This window comes from Arachis hypogaea, chromosome 17 (assembly GCF_003086295.3).
Source record: "Arachis hypogaea cultivar Tifrunner chromosome 17, arahy.Tifrunner.gnm2.J5K5, whole genome shotgun sequence".
NCBI classification, from domain to species: Eukaryota; Viridiplantae; Streptophyta; class Magnoliopsida; order Fabales; family Fabaceae; genus Arachis; species Arachis hypogaea.
Window position 1 is genome coordinate 133,542,104 of NC_092052.1, and position 17,716 is coordinate 133,559,819.

Below are 17,716 nucleotides of genomic sequence, written 5' to 3' on the forward strand. Positions count from 1 at the left end.
AAAAGATCTTTTAAAAAAAGATGTTAATTACGACTTCTCAAAAAAGATGTTAATCACTTAGAGAAGATATTTTTTTAACAAAATAATAGCGCCCAAACAAGCACTTAGAGACAATCTAAAATAAAATCATTTTTAACTTGGAATGATTAAGTGCTTTTTGTAAATAAATTAGCATATACAATGAGAGTGGGACAAGTGATTGAACATGAATGAAAACAATTTTTGCTGGTTGTTCTCTGGCTTTTGTCTTTAGTTCCCATATAATTGACACATAACGATGTATGAAGTGTTTAAGCGTTTCTGTAATTAGAATTAGCAGATGCAATGGAACAAGTGATTAAACACGAGTTTTGTTATCTGATTTTCTGTCTTTGGCTGCACTGCACTCAACAAGGCCCGGCAGGTAATTATGCTAGCAAAATTGATTAAATACAGTCGAAAATTAAAAAAAAAAAAAAAAATCGAGTAACGGCCTATATCCAACTACATTTGGAATTTTCATAATAATATAAATATTACAGAGAAATCAAATATTGTACAGCATATCTATTGAGGTACCTTGCCTAAACTCCTTGACTGCCATTGCATATGGAGATTGATGATTTGAATCCAACCAAGGATACCACTGTGTGGATGTCTGATTCGTTGCAAGTGAAGGATTTGATCGAATAGTACAGCACATCATCTTACTTATCACGCACTTCTCTTTTTGGAAGTAGGTCGGACCTCCTAAACCACAATCTGAACCTCAAACCTAAACATTGGAATAATCAACAAATCAGCAAAATGGAAAATAGTCCATATAGATGTGTTATCATATATCACTTGATTCAAGCGAAATGTATCCCATGATAAAACACTTTCAAAATGTACCCACTTCCCACTCAAACTTTTTCCAAGATAACACCAAAGTTCACCCACTGAATTTGTTTCCAAGTTTTCAAATGAAAATGAGACTACTAATCCTACAATTTGCCACCTTAAGCAAAAGCTACTCCCACACAGAATCTTAGCAACATAGATTTAGCTGAAAATTTAAGATGATGGAATGAAGATTACCAATGGGATTTCTGGAGAAGAACTTTAATACTTCATCAATAATTATAACCTGGAAAATGAAAAAAGAAAAGAAAAGAAAAGAAATAAGATTAAACCGTTGATGAGTAGCAGGACTCTCAATCTAGGCAAAACAGAGCCTAAGGAAGATCCCATCAATTGTATACAATAACATACATTTTCACAACTTATATATTGAACATTTTTTTGTTTTTGTTTTTTTTTTAAAAAAAGTGAATTTAATCACTAGTTATAATAAGTTTTCAATTTAAAGCCCATTGTTCCAAAATTCAGGACATATATTACATCTACTCTATTATGGTTCATCTGAGGAAACTGATCTACTTAGATATCAACAACAGGTGCATAAAGGTCAACAAAAATACTATTGACAAAGACGAAAAAACACTACATACAGGTATTGAAAGATAAAAGACAACCATCCAGTCATCCCAGGATAATGGTGTTACCTGCCAAAACAATTGTTAATAATAATAAATTAATAATTCAGATTGCTTATAAACAGGACAACTAAGCAGAGTTGTCACTCCAAGAAAAATTGTGGTACACCATTATAGAAAAATACTCACAGAGAAAAGAACTGACAGCGGGTGAACATATAAAATTAGTATGTGAAGAAGCATAGTTATGATTATAGAAGCAACAAGCCACATGTTACTCCAGGGAGGAACGACCCTGAAACAGAATTAATATTGTTACACTACAAATATAACAGAAGTTTATTCTCAGTTCCTAATTAAAGCTGAACTACAGCTCATGCAAGTTCCACTGTGCTCCACATGCAAAACCTCCCCTGGTTCCCACGAAAGGTTTTGTTTTGCATGACAAAGTTATCTTTTAACCGATATCATCATGATGATTTCATATATGCAATCATGCACCCTACTAGTTAGTGACATTAATATATTCTGCAGAGAACAACCCCCCAAGACGAAGTCAAATTAAAATAGATAAAAATATTACTCACAAAAGAGATTGATTTTCACTAAGGTTGTTTAAAGCATTGAACATCTCAACAACGACAAGCACAGTCATTGATACAGTAGATGGATGTCGATCATCAAATATACTGCATGGATAAGTTGTCTCCCTTGTTGGGCAAGTGTCAAAATTCATCTGTAAGAAGAAAACAAGTGAAACTATAAAATACCTTAATTAAATTTATTTATAGAAAATTGGAAGAAATTATTACCAGAAAAAGCAAACCTAATATATACTGCTAAAGATTATCGCATCTACACGAACAAAAATATGTTGCCCAGGCCTGAAGCAGTAGAATTCAACTATGTAATTCATTGTAAGTTCACAATGTATAATGTGCTTTCATAATAAACATTTTAGTAGGCGGTCTAACAGTGATTTTCAACTCCATTCCATTACGTATGTTAATGACTTCTCCTTGGTCATACAGCGGTTTCAAGACCTTTTTTAATTTTTAGTGAATCTTGATTAAAGAAACAAATCAGTTTTATTATATAGTTACACTATACATTATGTCCCTAAAATATATCTTGTTTACGTCCCTAAAGTTTCTTTTTTGTTAAAAACAATAACTAGTAGAAAATTTCCATCCTCTCGCCTTCAAGGGATATAATGTCGTAACTTGAAAACTCTTGCTTCTTATTGTTGCTCCGAATCTTCACTATATCATTAATAGGGAGAATACTCGGGACTCAATTGGATACCGTACATTCTTTGCATCTCAGTCATTGTCTCCAAATCACTCACAATAAATGAGGATAAATAATATCTTACCAGTTCAACATATGGTAGTTTGGGGCCACTATCAGCATAAACAAACCACCAAATAAAACCAGCAACGGTTGCAAGGCCAACATAAGCTGCATCAAGCATGCGAGGTTAAAAGGATACAACTACCAAAACAAATTATGTGAGATGAACAACATTAAAGCATAAAATGGCTAGTTATGATTCATTTATAAAGCATGATCAAAACAACTTTTTCACTAACATGTAAATTTGGAAACATAATTGCTGCTCACAATTTTCAACTAGAGTAATTTCTGTTACCTAAATCAAGTTATGTAATATACACACTTTTTGTGTAGCATGAACGCCATTCATTAACATGTTATGATTTGTGAGTTGCAACAAATGAACTTATATATATAATTACCCAAACCACGAAAAATGACAAAATCTTACACACATCTTCCATTGACTGAATACACTATTACACTTGAAAAATATTTTAATTTGATTAAGTCAAACCATTGTTGTTTTGTTTGATTTTGTTCTCATAACGTGGATGTCTTTTTTCTCCCACCTTGTATCATGTTTCTATTAATAATATTCTTCTTTTATCCCCCCCCCCCTCCACCTCCAAAAAAAAAAAAAACAACACTCGGCATGCACAAAGCCCCGTGAGAAGAAAAAGAAACAGACACACATAAACCAGGTTACAGTTACTATACAAAAACTTAAAAAGTGTTTCTTTCATTAATAAAGAAGAAAAGTTATTGGACAAAGGAACTGACCAAAGATGTCTATACTGAATAAGTCATGGTAAAGAGTTAAGTGTTTACCTCCAATTACTAGATAACGGAAGAAGAGCCAACCTGTCACAACTGCTTCATTCACCTAGGATTATAAGTTCAAAATAAATAAAAACTTGCCATCATTATAAGACATTGTGATACCCAAGTATTTAAAATCTTGATTATTGAATTGTCGAATCGAATACAAGCCTCACAACTAAGTATTGCCAGAGTACCTTTCGAGGCTTAGCCTTCATCACATCAGAGTCTTGCTTATTGAAGCCAATAGCAGTTGCAGGCAGTCCATCAGTAACCAAATTGACCCAAAGCAGCTGGACCTGGTAAAAGTTGAGGCAAACAAGAAAAAGATATATTAATTCAACGAAAAAATAGAAACAAATATTAATGATATATTTCTCATTGAAACAATGAAAATATCTACTGCAATCAACTTTAAACAAACGACAAGACACACTGTACGAGATAAACACTATTACCAACTACATCTACAAGCCAGGGCCCAGGGCAAGAATCATTGAAACATAAATTAAGGATTTACACAGGATTGAAGCATGTATCAATATGCATCAAAGAAAAAATCAGTAATTTGATATCATATGGAAAATATATGATAGAACTTTTAATTTTCTATCCTTAAGACTTCTGGAAAACAACTGGCCCAATAAGATAACACAAAGACAAGCATTGTAAACTCACAGGAGCGAGAGTATCAGGTATCCCAAGCACAGCAGCGACAAATATACAGACTACTTCACCAATATTGGATGATATCATGTATCTAATAAACTGTTTTGTATTGTTGTATATAGCTCTACCCTCTGCTACAGCCTGCTTCAAAACAATCAGGTTAAAAAGTTGCATAGGGAAATTGCTTTCTAATTGAAAAGGTATGAAGGAAAATAAAGAGAGAGACAGGATACTTGACTTTAGGGAATTGATATAAGCTAGCTTACCGCAACAATCGAAGCAAAGTTGTCATCAGCGAGCACCATGTCTGATGCACTCTGTAATAAAACAACACAATCCCATAGCCAAGGATTATTGGGGGAAGAAAACACAAACCTACTGAGGATTATAGAGTACAAAAGAGTGTAATGACAGTAGATAACACCTTGGCAACAGCTGTTCCAGAACCCATAGCAATTCCTATATCTGCCTTTTTCAGTGCGGGTGCATCATTGACTCCATCACCCGTCATTGCAACCTAAAATATATTGTGAATTTCAAGAAATTGGAAGAAAAAGTTTAAAATATTGTAAAACTGATTATTCCCATGATTACAAGGATACAACAAAGTATTAACATCCGGAGTGAAACTGTCAAAGAATGATAAGCACTTAGTCCTCATATCAAGCAACAAGAAAAAGTGTAATGCACCATACTATCTTTAGATGAGAACATAATGCTACATAAATATGACAAGAAAATTAGAATAGAAGATATCTATGGATGTAAAATAGCACCAACCCTAAAGAAAAACCTTTTGTACAAAGCAATTGCAGTTTAACATTTTGATAATGGAAGCATTTTTGTACCACTTCATTCTGATTTTGCAAAGCTTCAACCAGCATCCTTTTATGAGAAGGCTCAACTCTACATGAAACAAAGACATTCAACTTTTAACTATTGAGTTTTTCACGCAGAAAAATGTTGAACAAAGAGATAAAAGAACTTCTCTTCATGTAATGCCATATCTTTTTAATGAAATCAAATTTTAAAGTATACACATAATCCGGCATACCTGGTAAAAAGTGCCATGCGTTGCAATGCTAGAGTTTGTTGCAGTGGTGGAAGTTCTTCAAACTCAGAAGCAGTATAAGAGCGCTCGGAAAATTCTATCATATGGTCAAAAGCGCCTATCTTGCGGCAAAGGGACTCAGCGGTGGACTGATTCAGCATTAAGTAATTTTAGATAGAAAGACATCTGGAATGTTAAAGCAAAAAAAAAATGGAAGTTTACAGAACTCCAGGAACCTTGTTATCTCCAGTGACAACTATAACACGTATGCCAGCAGTCATACATGAAAGCATGGCATTTCTAACTTCATCTCTTGGTGGATCCAGCATCCCAACCTACAATGGGGAGAAGAGCCGCACAAAACAAAACCAAAAGAAGAAAAAAAAGGTGGAAAAAGTTGACAAAAGATTAGTAGCAGAAATAACAGTAAGAAAATCAAAATATTAAGAAAAAGGCAAAATATAAAAGAGGTCATTTTGGACCCTCTGCTTCATTCACTTGTGTTCACTAATCAGATATGTTAAGACATAAAATTTAAAATAAACAGACTCAAAAGCATATAACCCATTCGATGTCTCAGTATATGAATATAACCATTCAAAGCAAAAGTATATGTTAAGAACAAAGGCTAGATTTGTTTGACTTGAATTCAATATTTGAACTTTTGTATTTGCCATTGAAAAGAAAGCATACCAACCCAATAAATGTAAGATCTCTCTCATCATCAAAGGACAACATCTGTTGACCTGAGGGCATCCATTTCAAAGCCAAAGCTAGGCACCTCAATGTTTCTTTTCCTGCAAAACTGGCCAACAAAATCATGTTCACAATGTGAAATAAAACGAAGTTCACAAAAGTGTACAAGACCAAAAAAAGTTCACAACTAGGAATGTTCTCTGAATCATCTAAATGGAACAGGAAGTGTATGCAAAGTTAAGATACATTATGCTCCACTTCCTCTGCTTTTCTGAATGCACTTTCCTCAATTATCTAAAAGCTTTAAACCACAAAAAGATTCTTACTTTTGGACGTTAATTCTTCAATCTCTCATATTGATGTAATCTAATTTTCTTCTCAATGCTGGTAGGAATAATTACAAGAGTAGTAATTGAACCTGAATCTTTTTTCATGGAAGCTAAACTAATCTTTACATCATCTCCAGAAAAGGAGGCAATGATTCTCCTATTATGAACGGCAATGTCATCTTATCACTTCAAGTGGCAGGATTTTTTTCACTTAAAATACTGTAGTTAAAGGTCAGTTAACTGTTGGAGGATGGATCACTATGACAAATCATCATGGATATTATTTTTTAATGCCTAACAAGTATCCATCAGGTATGAAGCATATAGTTCACTCGACTGTCCCCTTTCCACTGCTAAAGTGCTAATACTGATAAGAACTAAGCTCTCGAAAATTTCAGTTTCATTTTCCTGTTTTTCTCCATGTGTTATCTATTCTGAATGAAGGACAAAAGGGAAGAAAATAAGCTAGATAAGAAAAAATTAGAGCGTATACACATGCTAATTTATAATAAAGAAACCAACCTATGGAACCTTGAAGCCAGCTCTGCTCGAATATCAGCAGTAAGTGGCACAATTGAGCCATCGTCATTACACAGAATTGTTGTACATCTAGCAATTATGCTTTCTGGAGCACCTTTAGAGAACAAAACATTCAATTGGTTTCTGCTGCAAAGCACACTCATCATTTTCCGATCTCGAGAAAATTCCAGCACATCCATCTGCAAAGTATCAGAGTCCAAATGATGAAACTAAATATCCACAGCAATATAACCCCAAAAGTAAAGAAAATCAATTAGTAAAAATATGCAATTATTTGATATTCATAGTTTCAACTCATATGTCAAAGGATTAAGAAAAATGTAAAAAAAAAAAAGGTGACAAACTTGCTGAATCATACCTTTCTAAATTGTTCCTCCCAATAATGGTTACAATAAGAAGCTCGTTCATGGTTACTCAACATGTTCAAGGCTGATGGCATAGAATTAAAACCAGGAAGACCAACCTAAAGATGAGCAAAGAAGCATACTTTGAGTCCAAAACAGGGAGCTTCACACACAAGATTAACATAAATAGGAGAGACAAAGAAACATACAAATCACAAATACAAACCTTTTCTGCAAAGACACGTAGTGCCACTTCAGTTGACTCACCAATTTTTTCATACTTTCCCTTATCAGGATTATACTGCAGGGTTGATTCATTGCAAAGAGCAGAACACATTGCTATGTGAAGAAGACACGGCAATTGAGCTGGAAAGTCAATCTGCAAAATAATCAGATGCTATTATTTGAACAATAAAAAAAGCTGGATCACCAACCATTATAAGTTTCTGTTTTGAATATAAACATCCGTATTCATGAAAGCGCTCAATTTCTTAGTCACCCAAAGGTTCAAATATCATGCAGCATTGGATGATGCCCATCAAAAAACCGAAAAAATACAGCATATTTGGCATTCTGTATCCTTGACGAATACTGTTTAGGGAAGGAAATTAACCTCCCCAACTTAAGAGGAGCAGACCCATTCCTCTCCTTGTATAAGTCAATTAATTAGCTTTCAAATGTGTTGAAAATTTTGCCTGTCCATTAACACAAAAGCATGACAAATAAAGAAAAATAGTACCTGCATCCCTGTATTGTCAAAAATTATGCCTTCAGGTGCATATGTTGTCCCACTGACACTGTATTCAGTAGCAGCAGGACTACGTTGTGCAGATTCAACAACGCACACCTGTGAATATAAAAGCATATAGAGGAGGAAACCAATTTAAAGAAAACAGTAAAAATACTGAAAATGGAAAAAGAAAAATATTATTTAGAAACGTTGAAGTACTACAAAAGCATGGAAGGTATGACAGAGTCAGTCGAAATAAGGGAGGAGTCAAGTAGCACAATATTCATACCTTTAACATGAAGAAAGAGAGTTTAGTTTTGAAATGATAATAGAGGGCTCTATTAATTTCAGGAAGAAGCCACATATTTAACATTCTTAATTGAAAAAAACATCATGGGCAGTGAGATTTATTTTATTGATAAAAAGAAGAATTTTATTAAGATGAAGAGAAGGATTATATAAGATGGAGGATAAGAGGACCTCTATACAAATGTAAAACAAAATAATAAAGCAGCGTGACCATCAATAAGTCAATACAAGATCCCCTGACAACGGTAAAGTTCTCTGGCATATGGCACTCGTGGCAATTAAAAAATCCACATAAAACAAATAGATGAATATAATGTTCATTGATCAATGACAAATAACACTCACCTTTGCAACTGACATCATATTAGTAGTTAGTGTTCCAGTTTTGTCGCTGCAAATTACAGTGGTGCAACCCAAGGTTTCAACAGAAGGCAAAGACCGAACGATGGCATTCAACCTAGCCATACGCTTTGTTCCAAGAGCCAAACACCTATTAATAAAAAAGTAATCAGTACAAGAAAGAGGGAGGAAAACCTAGATCAGATTAGTTTCTAATTGAAAAATATCTGAAGCATAGCATCTCAGATTAAGGATAGCCCTACAATTACCAAGTAATTCCACTAGTGCAAATATATAAGGAGAATTCTATGACACAACAGCCTTTTCCTTTTCTTTTTCTTTTTTCTGTTATTGCCCATACTCATGCTAGTTTTGTCTCTATTTGCTGACAACATGTAATACAAAGAAAATAAAACGAAAATATACTAATGCGAAAATTAGTAATAGCACTTAGACTAGCCCAATATATAGACTGAAACAAAATCAAGTGGGGTTCAATACTATCAGGAAAAAAATCAAGAGGTTACAGGTTATCAAGATAAATTAAATTCACAAAAACCTATCAAGAGCCATAAGTACTTAGAGAAGTTCCCTTCTAACTTTGACATTTTACAATAATAAAGAGTTGTTTCAAACAACTGTGGTTGTTAAATGACTCAAAGTATATGGTGCAAGCTGCCTGATCTTTTAGAGTATCTTTCTCAGAGTTGCAGAGAGACTGAAAAGCTTTGCACTACTGCTGTTTTTTTTTTTAAATCCTAATTTTTTTTGTATCCATTTCTTTTGCACATCCTTCTCTCTTTGTCAATAATGTATCATCTTTCATAAAAAAGAATCAAAAGACCGTGATGATGGTTGAAATTTGAATTGAATACAAACTCCACCTTCAGCTCACAAAAATAATAATACCTCAACGACAGTACTTGATACGAGGAATCTTAATAATATGTTGCCTTATTGTTTCCTTCATTGCAAATTTGAGATTTCTTTTACAAATTAATTACTAATGAATACTATGCAAAAAAAGACATTAATTTAACTTTGTCAATTAAACACCATAGTATGCTTCATTTACTTCACAATTTTTAGATTCAACACAAACAATAACAATTAAGCATTCTCCTACTAAATTTCATAAGAAATCCCATGAAAAATGTCTATAGAAATAAAAATTAAAACATCTGAAAGATAGCATTGCTAATAGAAATGATAAAGAAAAGACCTAGACTCACGTTGTAACAACAGCTGGGAGCCCTTCAGGAATCGCTGCAACTGCCAGGGCAACTGCAATCTAGCAGGAATGTGATTAGAAGTTAAAAGACTTTCATGCTAACAAGACAATATGGTTATTTATACACAAGACCAAAAGTTGAATTAAGCATAGAAGAATACATTAAATGGTACATGAAAAATAAGACTCCAGCATGATTGACTGCAAAACTTGAATATCAGAAAACAAGAGTATATAAATCTTGAGACAGAACAGTATAGCTAATGAAACTCCAAAAAGATAAAGTAAAAAAAGTGGAGTCCTCATATTTGATTACAAACCTTAAAATAATGAATAGCACCACGCAAGAAACCACCATGAGCAGGGTCACGAAAATGACCAATATTTACAATCCACACCAATACGCAAATCCCTGCAATAACCTGATAACATAAACATTGAAATAGCACCATCACAATTTAAAAATAAATGAGAAAAGTGGCCCGCCTTTACAGTTAACAGTTAAGCAATAAAAATATTTGTCACATGAATATTACTTTCATATATTTGATTATCCGTGGTATAATTTTTAGTTGAAACATCTAGGTTTGTAATACAAGTTTCATCATAAACCACGAGTTCATTTCAAGAGGTTTCAAGAATAATTTCATAATTTGTTGAAAACAAAACAATAAAGATAATGATAAAATAAACCAATCTAAATCTGAATCCTAGGATCATACAAGATACTGTTTAATATTGTAATATAGGATAATGACGTATAATATGATACTATGATATGGAGATGTAACTTAACACTTTTTTGTAAAACACATTTAATAATTAATAATTATTTGCCTGGCTTCAAATGAGCTTTCTCATTAAAAGCCACATGTATCTCAATAAAGCAAAGTGTTGCTATTGAAGACACTTCAAACTCAGTCCCAAATCCTAAGTTCAAACTTTTCAAATGCAGAATTGGATGTCTGACAGAACGGCATCAGCTAAATTTGCCAGGCAGGGAACATAGAAATGCAATGATGGTTGAGTAGCTTGTCAGAACAGTTGTTATAAAACAGCAACATGCCCTAATAGAACAAATTTTATGTTTGACAAAATCTAAAATAAGACAATCAGCAATCACCTTGGCTAAAAAGGTACCAAACTCATCCAGCTTCTTTTTCAATGGTGTCGCCTCCTGTAACCAATCATACAAAGAAAGAACAATGGACAAACACTGTTAACCTATGTCTAACAGTCCTTACTAAACTTTCCTTTCGATGTATCAGGGAAAATACACAATACACATGCACAAACATGGCATACATATTAGAAACCTTTTATCATTAAACAAGGTCTTTGGCTTTAATATCACCGATGACCAATTGCAGCATGACGATCTCCAATCATGTCAATTCTTACACTATTGTTATAAAATTTAAACTGAAAAATTAAAAGATTCAACTTTATCATTCCGTAGCTCTACACTCTAACTACTCACCCAAAAATACAATTAAGAAAAAAGGGAAACTTATAGCAGTATTTTATACTTGTACAGGCTCTCACCCAAGACATCTCTACCTTTAAATTCCATACACAACATTAGAACCAACTATCACTGAAGTAAATCCCAACAAGAAGAAGGTTATGTATATTATCTCAAAGTATGTCAGCATTACAATGTTACATAAGAGAGAAATGATGAAATGAATCTCTACCTTTTTCATTATGCTAGACAGTTCTAGTTTCCATTTTCCATTTCAAAAAAGTTGGTAAATAATGCCACGGTCCAATAGAAATACCTACTTATTCCTAACTTAAATGTGCAGGAGGGAGAAATTTTTTTATTATAGATATGTACACAACACGGTCATTTTACTCTTGATGACCATTAAAGACAGCTGCTAGTTTACATATTAAGATGAAAAAAAACTATTAACTGAAGGTCTTAGAAGAAAAAATGGCATGAAGCAAATATAGTAAAACCATCTATATGGCAATTGCGATACTTACATCCTCTGTGTGCATCATTGAATCACGAATGTTGCCCATGGCAGTGTTAGGACCAACTCCCACTACAACAGCTCTTGCCCTACCAGCAACCATAACCGTTCCCTGATTTTTTTTTTTTTTGTTGAAAAATTAATAAATCTCATCTGGTATAAGGCATCTCAGACTGCAAAAAATAGTGGCCTTTCTTTTTGGCCACTGAATATTCAAAACCAGGATATTTTGAAACAAAAAAGTAGCTATGCTAAAATGGGACCAACGAAGTTGCTATTATTACATTTATGTGGCAAAATTATTGAAACAATTTTCATTCGCATTGACAAATATATTTGATATAATAAATAGTTTAACAATTAACATCAGCAGAATGATTAAAATTATAAAATAGCATTGAACATGTTGGAAGCTCCCCCCCCCCCCCCACCCAAAAAAACAACAAAAGAAAAAAAACCCAAAAAAAGGGCTGAACATATAATCCAGAAAATTATTCTTTAGAAACAAACTTAAAACTTATCAGCCACATAGTTCAACAAAGGATTGAACTTACATACCGAGAACAAAATATTTGTTTTGTCTTGGTATACAGCATTTGTTGTTGTGGTTGTTTTAAGCTCTTTCTCCACCGAGCTGCTCTCACCTGTGATAATTTAAAAAAAAAAAAAAAAAAAAGAAATTGATCACTCATTATATTGGCAAGGTGCCTCTTGATTATAGATACAACTGGTGCATGTGAGTGCAATAAACTGATACATAAATGTATCACTATCATAACAACTTAACATATAAGCATGTAAAAGAACTTGCAAGACATATATATGCATATTAGGGAGGAGAGAGACAGAGAATCACATATTTCATATAAGCCTGACTAAATTAATTATGTAATGCTCATTGCACAATACAGGTAGAGGTATCCTCTACTGCTTCTGTCAAACATATGTTCATATGAACAAATAATCATAGCAACATTGAGTACATTCTATTGTTAGCAAAGCTAAATCTCAAAGTTTCATCAAATTACTATGTTAGAAGTGGAATTCATCAATAGGATTACAATAGTAGTCAAATTGTCAAACCTGACAAGCTAAATTCTCGATTTGCCAACAAGTATAAACTAACAATATTACCCACAATATTAAGGATAAATGTCACCTATCATGCCCTCCTCTGATGAATCAGTAGAATGCATCGATTATGTTATATGTAACTACCAAACCATTATCTAAATGCCTGCTAATGTCAACCATAGGTATATTGGCACATGATAATTTTTCAAAATTTTCAGACATGTAAGAAGTAATTGTAGCTTTTTGTAGCAGGAAACATTCAATAGTTCCATTCACATTAAAATATACTACAGCAGGTATACCTGTAAGAATGGCTTGATCAACACGGACTTGACTACTTAGCATCTCAATCATCCTCATATCAGCAGGAATTTTGCACCCCACTATTTAATTTCAAACCAAAACAGTGTCAGCTTTCAGCTCTACAGGATTATGCAAACAAACCAGCTAGTTTGTAGGCATTTCATTTGCATAATCAGCTTACCAGAAACTTCCACAATATCACCAGGAACAAGTTCAGTGGCTGGAAGTATAGAAAAACAACCTGCAAGAAATAGACTATCCCATGCTTCAAAGCTGGTACTATCTAAACTTCAAGAAGACGAGCTTTGACCAATTCAATAACTTCCAATAATGTCATCATCACATATTACAAAAAATAAACAATTTGTACTACACTTCACTAGCATTTTAAGTTTCTGTTTTTTATTCTCTTTCTTCCACTAAACATGGAGGAACATTATTTTGATAGAAAATATGGAGATCAGTTTAGAAAAATGTAAAGGCACGCAACAATAATAAACTTAATTAAAATTACCAAGTTTGATTCTAACAAGATTGCTGGGATGAATGAAGACGTAGAAATATCACTTTCTCTACTTATTTATTTGTATAAAGAAAATTTATTTGAGCAAAGTAAAGGAAAAGAGAATAAGATGTACTCCAAGAAGAAATAAAATAAATAAATGATTCTTATTACCATTTCGCAAAACAGTTGCCACATCAGCTTGATAGGCACGCAGCTCCTAAGATAACACAAAAAGAAAGGAAAAGATGAAAGTGAAAGCAACTTGAAACAACCAGCTCTCTAGCATATGAAAAATCCAACCCGAAAATCATAATAAATAAGATGATTTTCATCATATAACAAGTTTAAATTAGGAACAAACAAAAAATTAGAAACAAGAAAGCTTTAGCCGCAAATTTAGGAAAGCTTCATCCAGAGCCTGTTAAAATTGCCATAACTAAATCATTATGAGTAAGATTGTATATGGAGGTCTACATTATTAGTCCTTTAAATTTACCTCGAGAGCTTTTTCAGCATTTGTTTCCGTAATCACCCCCACAGCTGCATTTGCAGCTAATATCAATAGAATAACCTGAACATGTAATGAATTAATGCATGAAAATATCACCTATTTGATAAACCAGATTCAAGTAAGAGCAATCATATAGCAATAGGAAATTTAGTACATTATCCAACTCAGAAACATTACTACAAAAGGAACTTTCTCAAGTCCTCCATTTCCAAATAGTTTATAATTCAGAACATGAAATATTTAAAACAATGATTCTTCACCAAATAAATTGTTCACAAAAAAGCAAATACAACATCTAAGATCAAATATCATACAGAAGGCTCCAGAAATGCCATTAAGCCCGTTTCTCCATTAACTAAAGCCAGAATAAATGATATCACTGCAGCTGCTATAAGTATCTTCACAAGCAAATCATCAAATTGCTTCAAAACCAATTTCCAAAACGGAGCTCCTACATACCAAATTTGACAGGAGTGAGTTAATTACAACCAGAATCAACTGATTTTATGTCATTAAACAAAATAGTTAAAGCAACACATGACAATGAACTAGAGTGAGAATGGAAAGCAAGAACTCAATGTCATATACTTACTTTTATCTTCAGGCAGCACTGGATACCGATTACCAAAGGATACCATGCAGTAAGAGAAGGGGAAATAAATGTTAATATACAACTACATTAGTAAAATATCAACTACTAACATGAAGCTGGTTAACTATATGCTACATGTAAATTTTCTTCTTGCTAGGTTCACCATAATGATTTTTTTATGTAATGTGCCATCAATGAACACAATGAGAACTCCACCATTTGCTTAGAATGCACCCAACATCCAATTTGTTTCAAGATAAAACCACAATTCTCTGATATCTATTTCTTTTCTGTAAAGCAAAAAATTACTAAAGAAATTAATTCATCGGTGCATGGCCATAGAGAAGACATACCGTTTATACCATACAATCGACCATGTTGAACTACCTGGAAAACAAGAGTTGTTTCTTTACTCTGATTGGGTATAAACGAAAAAGGGAAAAAGGAAAGGAAAATCCAGGCACTCCTAAACTTGATCAGACAAAAAAACAAAAGAAAAAATAGCAAAGAAAGGAAAATTGAAGTACCTGGGTATCTGATAGACCTTTAGTTGGGTCGACTCCAAAGTGATCAAGGACCTAACCACCCAAAAAAGATAGAACTCGCAAAGATTTATAAAGATTATAAATTGAGGGATTGCTAAGCAATGTTAAACAACTTAAGTTTCTCCAAGTGCAACCTAATCAGAATTATGCTAGATATATGCATATGTTTGAAGCTTTGCCGCTAAATACTAATGTAGCTGAGAATAGCTTTATCAACATCATCTATCACATTGCTACTCCCTATCGATATTCATACATCTAAATTCAGCTTCCGAGTAAGGAAAATTCGCATTCAATTTGTTTCGTAAATGTTTGCTACCAGATTCAATTATAAAAAAAAAAAAATGTTTGCTTCCAGATTTGGTGAAGAAATAATGCAATGAGATTTTTTGTTAGAAGGTGGAATAGAAAATAACCTCGGGAATAGATCTGGCAAATGCGTCCTCCATGGAAAGAGGATGAAGAATTTGGATCGAGAAAGGCTTTCCGTTACTTCACTTTACTTGAAGAAGGCTTCACACAGAAAGAGAAAGAAAAATGGAGCATGTGGATTTCATACCTCTAACAATTAATTAATTGATTAATCAATTAATTAATTAATTAATTAAAGATGGTAGTTTTCGTTTCACTTTCAGTGTGCACTCTTTCTCTGTGTTGATGCTGATATACTACGGTGATTGCTGAAGCTGAATTGGTTTGATGGTTTCCCTGAAACTCCAGAATCTCCAAATTCGACAGAGCAACACAGCCGTTACGTTCAAGCAACGTCGTATTGGGCCCATTAGTATTTGGATGAGCCTCCTAATTGGACTTGAGGATTTTCTAAGCCCAAACAAGTGGAATTATTTACTCTCAGAAAACAAAAATGTTGGGATTTGTTTCAATAAAGCACCACTTTTGAGTAGGGGTGTTATCGGTTCGGTTTGGTTCGGTTTTGGATTAAAAATTAACCGAACCGATATGTTCGGTTCTTACATATACACAACCATTCGATTTTCTGTTTTTACAACAACGAACCGAATCAACAGTGGTTTGGTTTGGTCGGTTTTTTTTGTTTTTAATTCCTAATGAGAAGAATATGAATCACAATAATTAAAGGTTCAAAATAGTCAATAAATTGAAATAATAAGAGTAAAACATTGAAATGGTTAGGAGTTGAAGATTTTTGTTGTTAGGTTAAAGGTTAAAATGGTTAAAACATTGAAATGTATGCATATATTCGGTTCGGTTTGGTTTGGTTCCGTTTTTATCGAACCAACCGAACCGAACCGATCGATTTTGTCAGAAAAAAACCGATTTTTTTGGTTTTTAAGTCGGTTGTTGTAATTTTCGGATCGATTTTGCGGTAATTTTCGATTCGGTTCGGTAACTTACACCCCCTACTTTTGAGTAAGCACCCAATGACCCAATCCGATCCTGTAAATCTCTTCAAAAAACGAGGTGATTTCTCTAAAAAAAAAATACATTTTAACCAACTTGAATTGATGAATGATCAACTCACTTGTTCGCTTAAATAAATGTCGAAGGTTTGAATCCCGTCTATCGAGTTGAGGGATACTGTGGGTAGCAAAAAATGGACATTTTGGCCTTTAACAAAATTATTTTGGGATAATACTGTTAACAAACTGTTAAATAATAACAAAAATTAGTATTGTAGGACTTGTATTTTTTATTTTTTATTTTTTTAGTATTAAAACGAGACACTTTTATTTATAATTTATGGGGTTTTAAACCCCACACAATTCTTTTCTATAATAGGACTAACTATCATCACCACTGTCAATGTCTTTCTCATTATCATCATTATAATTTTGACTTCTACTATTTCAATTATGCAATTATATCTTGTCATCATCATTATTTCTTTTACCACTGCCAATAACGACATCATCACCATTCTCTTATTTCAGATTCATAAGCCGTATTCATCTAAATTTGTTTGATCTCATTTTATTATCATTCTTATTTAGTCTTTGTTTACATATTTATATGGTCATTTCTTCAAGAATTTTTATTTACATTATTTACGGTCGATAAGTCCTGGTTCAAACTCACTTCTTTAAAGAAATGTGAAAACTCAGGTGAAGTTGACTTTACGTGAAGTCGACTTTACGTGAAGTTGATATCTGAGCATCGTTAGATGAAAATTTAGTCAAATCAATCAAATTATCTAACAGTTTTCAAGTATCATCTTCACGTAAAGTCAACTGCATTTTTACCTTAAAGAAATCATATCAACTCTGCGATTTGAGATTTTGAATACAAATTTTTGAACCGACACCTATGTCAAAGTATAACCAAAATCAAGCGAAATACTATTTATATGTCAAAGTATAACCAAAATCAAGCGAA

At 33.1% G+C, this 17,716-nt stretch overlaps 1 protein-coding gene across 1 annotated transcript; it reads right to left on the reverse strand.

The window, feature by feature from the left end:
• Positions 1-334: 334 nt before the first annotated feature.
• LOC112767361 (calcium-transporting ATPase 3, endoplasmic reticulum-type) lies at positions 335-16,154 on the reverse strand. The gene is made up of 34 exons (XM_025813219.3): positions 15,781-16,154; positions 15,347-15,397; positions 15,173-15,206; positions 14,820-14,837; positions 14,542-14,678; positions 14,213-14,287; positions 13,888-13,933; positions 13,393-13,452; positions 13,211-13,291; positions 12,393-12,478; positions 11,845-11,946; positions 10,976-11,029; positions 10,173-10,274; positions 9,854-9,912; positions 8,628-8,772; positions 7,983-8,090; positions 7,470-7,622; positions 7,258-7,362; positions 6,882-7,078; positions 6,028-6,139; positions 5,571-5,669; positions 5,338-5,483; positions 5,132-5,189; positions 4,708-4,800; positions 4,550-4,600; positions 4,293-4,424; positions 3,812-3,913; positions 3,624-3,678; positions 2,833-2,918; positions 2,045-2,193; positions 1,647-1,752; positions 1,473-1,526; positions 1,060-1,108; positions 335-754 (listed from the first exon to the last, which is right to left on the reverse strand). The coding sequence occupies exons 1-34, from the start codon at positions 15,811-15,813 to the stop codon at positions 687-689; spliced, it is 3,006 nt and encodes a 1,001-aa protein (XP_025669004.1). The 5' UTR covers positions 15,814-16,154; the 3' UTR covers positions 335-686.
• Between the last annotated feature and the right edge of the window lie 1,562 nt (positions 16,155-17,716).